Source organism: Glycine soja, chromosome 2 (assembly GCF_004193775.1).
Source record: "Glycine soja cultivar W05 chromosome 2, ASM419377v2, whole genome shotgun sequence".
NCBI classification, from domain to species: domain Eukaryota; kingdom Viridiplantae; phylum Streptophyta; class Magnoliopsida; order Fabales; family Fabaceae; genus Glycine; species Glycine soja.
The window spans coordinates 8112379-8122978 of NC_041003.1; the positions used below are offsets into that span (position 1 = coordinate 8112379).

At 33.1% G+C, this 10600-nt stretch overlaps 2 protein-coding genes across 2 annotated transcripts; one reads left to right on the forward strand and one right to left on the reverse strand.

The window, feature by feature from the left end:
* Positions 1-1426: 1426 nt before the first annotated feature.
* On the reverse strand, positions 1427-3579 carry LOC114370739 (CASP-like protein 4D1). Its single transcript, XM_028328134.1, has 3 exons — positions 3180-3579; positions 1873-2008; positions 1427-1736 (listed from the first exon to the last, which is right to left on the reverse strand). The coding sequence occupies exons 1-3, from the start codon at positions 3365-3367 to the stop codon at positions 1548-1550; spliced, it is 513 nt and encodes a 170-aa protein (XP_028183935.1). The 5' UTR covers positions 3368-3579; the 3' UTR covers positions 1427-1547.
* Positions 3580-6734: 3155 nt separating this feature from the next.
* LOC114370185 (protein MAIN-LIKE 1-like) lies at positions 6735-7908 on the forward strand. The gene is made up of 3 exons (XM_028327472.1): positions 6735-6938; positions 6990-7649; positions 7735-7908. The coding sequence occupies exons 1-3, from the start codon at positions 6735-6737 to the stop codon at positions 7906-7908; spliced, it is 1038 nt and encodes a 345-aa protein (XP_028183273.1).
* The last annotated feature ends 2692 nt before the right edge of the window (positions 7909-10600 follow it).

Sequence of the window (10600 nt, forward strand, 5' to 3'; positions counted from 1 at the left end):
AAGAATAAAGATATTAAAAGGAAATTCAGTTTAAACATTTTGTGATAAATTAATTGAAGAGTTGAATCTTTATTTTTACCTGTTAAAAACCTCCCACCCTTATATTTTATTAATTAATAGATATTATATAAAAATAAAAATATCAGATTAACTTATATATACTATCTACTAAATAAAAAATCCTTTTTCTCTACAGTATAATGTCTACCAAATAAAAAAAAAATTATCATGTCAAATTAAATGGATTGAATTGTAGCTCTTAAGATGTGCAACAATTGCAAACTTAATTTGATTTTGGCTTGACAATGATATTTAAAAAAATTGGAATATATAATTACAGAACATTTTTTAAAAGAATTAAATCAACTAATTACAAATTGTTATGTGTGGTATATAAGTTGGTTGATTATTATAATCAATTAATCATGTCTTTTTTATATTTTCTATAAATATAATGAAACTAAAAAGGTAAAAACAGTGTTGCTTTTACTATTATTTATAAATATTTAAATGTAAAATCCATAAAATATGAGGATATCTATAATCTATAATTAATTATATATCTATAATCTGTTTTTATTAAGAGCTTCCACCCTCGACGTCGTGGACATGATTACATTTTGAACGGGTCAACAGCGTAAAACTTACTCAGATTCACCGGATTCAACAATATATTATTTTTAAGAGAATTTTTATCATGTCAATTTGGAATATTGATACACTTATTTTTCAACCAATAGGAAGCAAACTATATTATTATATTATTATTTTAAAATTTAATGATAATTGAAAAGAGAAACTATTTTTTTAAAGAATATTAACAAAAGATTAATTTAAAGCAAAAAAAAAAAACACATATTATTGAAAGCCTGTATAAACTTTTTTTTAACGGGGTCATCTGTGTATGTTTGAATGAAGAATTTGATTTTTATTTTATTTTATTTTTTCGGGCTAGGGTGTGCAATGTCACTACCCAAACACGCTCTTAATAACAACTATCGATCTAACAAAAATGGCTGAGCCTTTGTATTTTGTTTTCTAAAGCTAGAGACGACTATTTGCAACATTTCATACTCATAAGAGCACGCAAGCAAAATTAAGGTTCAATAGCAACAAAGTAAAAATCAAAGCGAACAGGATTATGCATGAAGACTACTATCTAATTAACGCTCAATGTTGCGTTCGTGTTGCTAGCTAGAAAGGTCCAATTAATGAGGGTGTGAGGAAGAGGAAGAGTGTGAGTGATCAGAGAGTTTTTTTTGGTGTAATTATTGAAGAAGGAAAAGTGCATATACCTTACACTGATACACAAAGATGACAACATACAAATCCACTACAATCGATTGACCACCAAAGAAATTGATGAACTAAACCAAATTAACTAGAGAAGGGAATTAAAAAAAACTACTATCATGATCCATATTCATTATTTTATACGTCAAGCTAATTAATTAAGAGAAATATTTTTTGTACAACAAGTTTTACGACAATGAGAAAGAGAAAATAGGTATTGTTGTAGAAAGTTGATGTATGAATAATACAACTCATTAATTGATAGCTTTCTTTGGCAAAGCAAAGGAAGTGAAAATTGATGCTGTGGCAGTGAACAAAAACCCAACTAGAAGAAGGCTGGCCGAAACATTTGCCTTTTCAGTGAAGGAGTTTGTAACTCTACGCCGTTCTACGTCGTAACCAAATTCAGCAGCTGAACCAGAAATCAGAAGGTATGATATGATCTGTCCATAGAAATTAGCAATGCAAAGTTGTTAATTAAAATGACAATATATTAGGCCAAAAAATTATTATTTGGTTTGCAGAACAACATTATTGCCAAAGCTTGAAGATTTGTTATGCGTGACATGATATATGTACCTGGTCACCAAAGAAATCAAATAGATAGCCACCATAACTGCTTAATACACGCTTCCCTGAGACCACAGTGAAGATTGAAAAGCCCATTTGCAGGAGGTTATACGCAAACCCAATAACTATCGTAGAGAGCATATATCTGCATTGACAAGAGAAGAAGAAAAAATATTTTTTATGAGATAACAGAAAAAAAAAACGCAAGTATGAGATAAAAATGATTATTGGACATGTTTTATATTTTTTTGGTCACATTTATCTTTCTTTGAAGACACAATTGAAATACCGACATACTGTTAGACATTAATTTTAAATTTGGACACCTCTCAAGGCAATAAATTTGAACTTTAGTTGAAGAAAATTAGTCCTTTTTGCTAGGCTCAAATCTGTTGGTATGGTTGGGACATGCAATAAAGTGATATGGAGAAAAAATGTTGTGAAAATTGCCAATTTGTATCAAGTTAATAAAAAGGAAAATAACAAAACAATATATATTAAGCATTATCCTTCTTTACATATCAATTCTTGAAAATATGGTCCGTTTGTTACAACATTTTTTCATAAAAAAATAACTTTTAAATATTTTTCATGTATTGGTTTCAACTTTTTAAAATAATTATAAGATGAAAATAACATAATACCTGATTAAAAATAGAAGTTATTTTGAATAATTTCTCATAAAAATCAGTTATTTTCTTATAATTTTTTTATTACTGTGAACAAATAGAAATTAGCTTTTATTTTTTAAAAAAAGTCTAAAAAATAATAATCATTGAATCATTTTAAATCAAATTGCTTTTTCTTTGTAAGAAAGAGACACCATGAGCTAGTTTGTTTAAACAAAAAAAACAATTTTAAAATAAGCACTTATTAGAAAAGCACTTTTTAATGATAAGATTTATTTCTTAAAATAAATAGAAAATAATTTTTTAAACATAAAAAATTTAAATAAATACACTGAAAAAATAAAAAATTATTTGTTTTATTAAAATAAATGTTTTTTTATGAAATAAATGTAAACGAACTCAGCCAATATCTATATCTTAACATTTGTATGTGCATTTGCACATGCATATATCCCATAATCGTATGTGCGAAAATTAAAGATGGATTTGGCATTTGTACTTAGCACTATTAATAACAACCTTTGTAAAGTACTTAAAAATCAATCCATAATCATAACTAGTTTGGCAATTATACAGTGCAAGTCAAAGTGGTGTGATAGTACGTATATGAGATCTACGGGAATATACATTAATTAGGTTGGTTAATAATAAAGTAGAAATGTAAACTACTACTACTATAATGCTTACCGATAAGCATAGACATAATTGAAGTTGATTTCTTCATAAACTGCGTAATCACTTGTTTCTATTGGTAGCGTGTCTATGGAAATGAAAATGAGCGCCATAACAAGGAAGATAAAGGTTAAGACCCTCAAAAGGAGGACAGTAAATGAAAAGGTAGAAATTTTTGAGTGTGTGGTAGTAGTGTTTTCCATCGCAGGCTTCTCCTAATTAATGTTTATACAAACAGATTTGGTGCAGTTTCTGGCCAGAAGATGCTCTAATAATATTCCTCGTTTACTAGCTAGGTATAAGGAGTACTTAAGGACAAGGTTCATTTAAATTGGCCGGCAATCAAGTTATATATATTATAATCATATAAATAGGGTAAAAATGGGTTATTAGTTTCAAAATGGTGACTTTTTAATTCATTTACTACAATGTTCCATCTATATATTGTAAATTAAACACTGTAAATAACGTTTTAATTAATGCAAAAAGAAAACATATTAAGTGAAAGTAGTTTAATATAATTGTTCAACTTACTAATGTTAATAAACCGAATTTCCAAAGGTCGCCGAGGTTAATTAGAAAATGGTATATTGCTTCCTTTCTGGATGCCCAATAGCTAGAAAGAAATTAAAATTTTGTAATATTAAATTTAGATGAACATGCATAGGCACTTGACTCTATGGTTTAACGTAGCATTAACTACCTAGAGCCATTCACCCACCACTCTTATAATGATGATGGAAAAAACAAACGTTTGAATGGCTTCCACGGATTAAACAACAAAAAAAAAACACAGTTTAATGGCTTTCGATCAACGGCTCTTATTATTAGTAACGAATAGTGATGCCATGCATTTTCGGTGACTTAGGGCTCTCACATCAGTTTTCGTATTGATATCACTTGTAATTTTGGATGCCAAATAGCTAGTTAATTCAATGCACTACAATAAAAAAAAAAAAAAATATATATATATATATATATATATATATCACATATACATTAAAAAAATATATTCATTAATTTTGTTTCCACGTATAAATTTTGTTTTTTAAAAAATTCATTATTAACGTATACGAATCAATCAAATTGTTTTTTTACTAACGTAGCATTGTATCATTTTATTTTATTTTTGTCAGCAGATTAGAAGATCATTCGTTAAAAATGCTTAACGACAATTATAAAGCAGACATGATGCTAATCACTCATCATTTCTAATTCATTTTAAAACTGTCAACCTTTTCATCTTATAATCACCATGGACTGGGCCATTTCAACTTCAATCTAGGGACATGCATCGGGGACATGTTATTGCTGGTGCATCTAGCAATTAGGTGAATAGGTAAAATTGTCCTTGTGTTAAAAAAATAATTCCTTCTTCTGATAGCTTCTCCGGAAGAAGGTTCTTTCGGATGAACAAATTGTTCTACCGAAAGAACCTTCTTCCGGAAGAAGGTTCTTCCGTTATAACACAAATTGTTCTTCCGAAAAGCTTCCGGAAGAAGGTTTTTTCGGAAGAAGGTTCTTCCGATAAAACACAAATTGTTCTTCCGGAAGAAGGTTCTTCCGGAAAGTTTTTGGAAGAACCTTCTTTCAGAAGAAGAAATTATTTTTTTTAACGCAAAAGCAATTTTGCCCATTCACCTAATTGTTGGGTGCACCTAGCATGTCCCTTCAATCTGTCAAACATGGCCGAACTCAAGAATCCTAAAAAAGAGGCCCATCTTATACACTAACGTTGATTAATAACCCATTTAAAGGGGACATGCTAGGTGCACCCAGCAATATTGTTGATGCACCCAACAATTTAGTGAATTGGCCATTTTGCCATTCACCTAAAAATTTAAAAAAGCTTGCTCCTCCTCTGGAAGAACCACACTTTCTGCTTCTTCGTTCTGCTTCTTTTCTTCTTCCTGCTACTTCTTCTTCTCCGCGAGCCCGGCTGCTTCTTCTCCTTCGATCATGCATGTTTTGCCTTCGAGGTTGGTCTCCCTAACTCCCCCATTGCTTTTATTATCCAGTATTGTTGTAGAATTTAGGCTAGGATAGTGGAACCTTAGGGTAGAAGACGCCGGAGAAAATGGGGAAAGCGGACTGGTTACGGTGGCTGTTTCTGGAAGAATCGTGAAGACTTCTTCCGAAACTTCCGGAAGAAGTTGTTCCAAAAAATTTCTGGAAGTAGGGTTGTTCCGGAAGTAACCAAGGGTCATCCGGAAGAAGGGTTCTTCCGGAAAGTTTTCGGAACACTTCTTCCAGAAAGTTTCCGGAAGAAGTAGTTCTTCCAGAAACTTTCCGGAAGAAGGATTCTTCCGGATGACCTTTGGGTATTCCGGAAGAACTTTCCGAAAGAGCCACTTTTCCGGAAACTTTCCGGAAGAACTACTTCTTCCGGAAGTTTGGTTTTTTTTAAAAAAAATATTGTTTTGTTTTTTTAAATGAATGAAGTTGTTATTTTATTTTTATGAATTAAGTAGTGTATGTTTTTGAAATTTTTTTTAAAAATGAGGTTTGGCTTTTTATGACAAATGAAGTTGTTTTTTTTTATAATTTAAATTGTGTATGTTTACTAAATATTTATTTTTAAATTATTTGTGTTTTTGTTTATAAATGAAGTTGTTTATTGTTATAAATTAAGTTGTGTGTGTTTTTGTTTATTATTATTTTTTAAATTAGTGTATTTTATTTATAAATGAAGTTGGTTATTTTTATAAATTAAGTTGTGTATGTTTTAAAATTTTTGTTAATTGGTTTTGTTTATTTTTTATATGATTTTAGTAGTGTATTTTACTAATTATTTATTTTTAAATTATTTGTGTTTTTTGTTTATAAATGAAGTTGTTTATTTTTATAAATTAAGTTGTGTGTGTTTTGAATTTTTTTAAATAGTATTTTTTTTATAAATGATATAAATTAAGTTGTGTATGTTTTGAAAATTATTTCTCCCAGTTTTGTTTTATTTTTATATATAATTTTAGTTGTGTATGTTTACTAATTATTTATTTTTAAATTAGTTGTGTTTTTTTGTTTATAAATAAAGTTATTTTTTTATAAATTAAGTTGTGGATGGTTACTAATTAATTATTTTTATATTAGTTGTGTTTTTTTTATAAATGAAGTTATTTTTTTGTTATAAATTAAGTTGTGAATGTTTACTAATTAATTATTTTTACATTAGTTGTGTTTTTTTTTATAAATGAAGTTGTTTTTTTGTTATAAATTAAGTTGTGGATGTTTACTAATTAATTATTTTTACATTAGTTGTATTTTTTTTTATAAATGAAGTTGTTTAGTTTTTTATAAATTATGTTGTGTGTGTTTTGAATTAATTTTATTTAAATTAGTCTTATTTTTTTTATAAATAAACTTGTTTTATTTTTATAAAGAAAGTTGTGTATGTTTTGACCGAAAAAAATACGTGTTCCACATGATTTGCAGATCATGGTTAGAACACGAGGTTTTGGTCGTGCTATAGGTAGAGTTATAGGCAGAGATAGACAGGATGAGCATGATGCAGTTGATGTTTCCGAGAGGCGTAGGCCTACTGCATCAGCCCGTAGGCAACGGGCTCATTAGATGACTAAGGATGTTCCTCACATGTCTGAGGATGTCCCTGATATGGCTGAGGATGCACCTGAGATGACTGCGAACGTACAGGTTGATGATGGGGCTGAGGGGTCACATGCTGATGATGCTGAGGGATTCCCAGGTGGGCCACGTGACCCATCAGTGCTGACATCATTTGCGGACCATGTTGCACACGCCATTTGGGGTGGACAGGTATTTTAATTTGTTAATTATTTCTCATTGTTGATTTGTACTTCAAATCAGGAACGTCCTGAGTTGAAGTTGGTGTCGCACGGGAGGAAGGTGACATTAATTGGGAGGCCAGTGCCTGAGATTGAAGGACTGGTTGGTACCACAAGATTAAGTCCATTGATCGGGTATTCAGTTGTAACCGGCGATCCTGGACTTATATCCGCATTTGTGGAGAGGTGGCACATCAAGACCAGCACCTTCCACCTTCCAGTAGGAGAGTTGACGATCACACTAGATGATGTGTCGTCACTCCTCCATTTGCCTATCAGTGGCGCGTTCCACAGCTTTCATGCTCTTTCTGTGGATGAGGCAATATTTTTGTTGACCGAGTTGCTTGAGGTGTCTGCTGAGGAGACTAGAGCCGAGACAACACGATCACGTGGGACATATGTACGGTTGGGATGGGTTCAAGACATCTATAAGATGAGATGTGAGGCCTGGCGATGGATTGTAGCAGCTCGTGCTTATCTGCTGCACCTGGTCGGTTGCACTCTTTTTGCTAACAAGAGTGCAACATATGTTCATGTGGTGCACCTAGAGGCTTTTCGCGACCTAGGCCAGAGTGGTGGTTATGCCTGGGGAGTTGCCGCGCTGGTTCATATGTACGACCAGTTAGATGAAGCTTCTAGGACCACTACACGACAGATTGCGGGGTACCTGACTTTATTACGGGTAAATTTTGTATTTTTAAATATGTTACGTTGGATTATGATTTAAACATGTTTTTATGTTATGTTAACCTCATTTTCTTTTGTAGTGCTGGATCTATGAGCACTTTCCTAGTGTATATCAGTGCGTCATAGATGATGCGTACGAAGAGACGTCCCCACGTGCTTCCCGGTGGCTGATGTCGAAGGCGCATATGAAGGGAATTACAGGAGCACCGTACCGGGCACGTTGTGATGCTTTGACGGTCACAGATGTGTGCTAGTTGCCTTACACTGAGCATCGAGGGGTTAGAGGGTTTGAGCTGATTTCATCATTCCAGGGTCAGCTGAGATGGGGTCCTATGGTGGTCACAGCTCGATCGGAAAGGGTGCTACGGCAGTTTGGTTACATCCAGAGCATCCCTCCGCCACCTGTTAGCGCTTCATTGTCATATAATGATATAGATGACAGGTGGATGCATTTCGTGGACCACGTACTGGCTGTGGGTGAACTTTGTGTAGTGCCTAGGCAGGTATCTACGGATTACATGGAGTGGTTTTTTTTTATATCTCACCCATTCATCATAGCGACCCAGGCAGGTGACCAACTCAGACATGCACCTGCCGCAAACCATGAGGAGTACATGCAGCCGGCCTTCCCACAGGTTCTAGTGGCATTTGACCCCCCCTCCACATGCAGTGGTAAGATTATTTGCGTGTTTGATGTTAGATTAGTTGTTATTTATTTTAAATTTTATAATAAATGTTTTTAATGACTGTCAGAAGATGATTACGACGGGTATGAGGCGATCGCAGAAAGGTTGGAGCGTATGCTCAACCATAGGATGGTCACTGCAGGCACAAAGTTACATGATATTATGCAAGATTGTCTCACGATCGCCAGAGGGGGTGCCAGTGCATATGGAAGTGTCAGGGCTCGATAGAGACGGCGCACAGAGCATTGATTATTGTTTTTATGTTTTGTTTTGTAGTTGACATAATTTTTTGTATTTGTTACACTTTTTAGTTTAATATAGTTGACTTGTTTTGCACTGTATATTATTTTATGATATTAACTGACGTATCGATTCTGATTCCGATCCTGGTCCTTAAGCGAAGTTTTGGACTGTTATGAATTTTTTATAAAAAAAAGTGAAGCTAAAATCATGAGTTTTGTACGTAAGAATGACATTAAAATTAAAATTTTTTAAAAATGAGGCAGAAAATACAAAATAATAGAAATCAGACCCTTTTTACATGTTTAAGTACCCATGTTTGGGGTTTTTTTTGGAGGGTGTGCGAGTGGCGTAAGACATTGGAGGGGTGCTATTTCTCATGTTTGGACGTCAAAGAACCCAAAAAAGTTAATGCCATTCCCTGGTTCCATCAAATAACACCTAAAAAAAGAGGCACAAAATCGGAAAAAATAGGAATCGAACCCTTTTTACATGTTTAAGTACCCATGTTTGGGTTTTTTTTTTTAGGGTGTGCGGCTGGCGTAAGACATTGGAGGGGCGCTATTTCTCATGTTTGGACGTCAAAGAACCAAAAAAAATTAATTTCGTTTCCTGGTTCCATCAAATAACACCTAAAAAAAGAGGCACAAAATCGAAAAAAATAGGAATCAGACCCTTCTAAGTATGTATAAGGTTTGAAGGTCAAACAATTAAAATAAATTATCTTTGGACCATTGAAATAACACATTGAACTTTATTATGGGATTTAAACACGCCGTAAACAAATAAAGGTTACATGAACGAAAAGCAAAAAAATAAACATTGCATTCAGTCGTTTAACGATGTCACAGTCACCTCGTCTTCAAATTCCACAACATATTTAGTAAAAACAACTAAAATTTTTATTGGTCCATATTTTTTTCTAGTAGTTAGATTGTACTAACACCTTCAGCAGTTCTTCGTTGGTCTTTAGCTCATTAATTTCATATTTTATAAGCTTATCTGAATACTCAAAGCGACCTAGTTGGCGGAAAAACAATCGTCTTACCGTTTGTGATTCGTGAATTCCAAGAGGGGGTATCCCTTTAGGTGCAACTTGCTTTATTAAATCCTTCAGTTCATCGATGGTACATGTTGAAGGAATTTGAAATTTCTTAGGATTTTTTCCCGCGAACGCGCATCCAACAAATTTGTTCTGGGGTGGCATGTTCCATTTCCCGTTGTAATACAGGATCGCGTCATGAGTATGGGGCATAGTGCGTTGAAGTAAGTTTATTACTCCATCTAGTGTTCTTCCAACGGTGCATAATAACTCAATCGGACCAACACACGAAAATTGATCATTACACATTAACATTGTGTTGACATCGTTATCATTTATCAATTTCATACACTGAAAGCGAATTTGGTTACCTATATGGGTGAATGGCTTCCGGTAGTGAATTTCATCTAAAAATTGTTTGTCGGATAGCTGAAGGATATTGTGTATTCTGATTTTTAGGCTTGTAAAATCACAGCTGTTTGGTACTCGAATGGGCACCGGAGTCGAAGTTTGGAAGTAAACCCCAGTATCATTGTGAATAATCGATCCATTTGAAAAAATGAAACCCAACCTTGAGTTGACAATCGTCTGACTGCTAGTTTCTCCTAAAAATGCCATACTTTGTGTATCAATTGGGAGACTATGTGAAAGCAAGATAATGTGTGATTTATTAGCCGTGTCTCATATATATACATGGTTGTCATCGACAGATTGCTTCACTTTTTTTACAAAAAAATAGACACGCGTGAACATGTTTCATGTTTATGTTTCCTTCAGAATGTGTAGTCAAGTCAGTCAATTTGGTGTCGCGTTCAAACTTTAATACGTATGCATGTGATTATGTGTTGTCAATTATGACAACGATGTATCGTACACGCGTAATTGATTTTTGTTGGACCAACTATTTTTTTACTTAACAAAACGACTACTTAATAATATTAATTGGTTATTAATGGCTTACAACAAATTATATCGCAT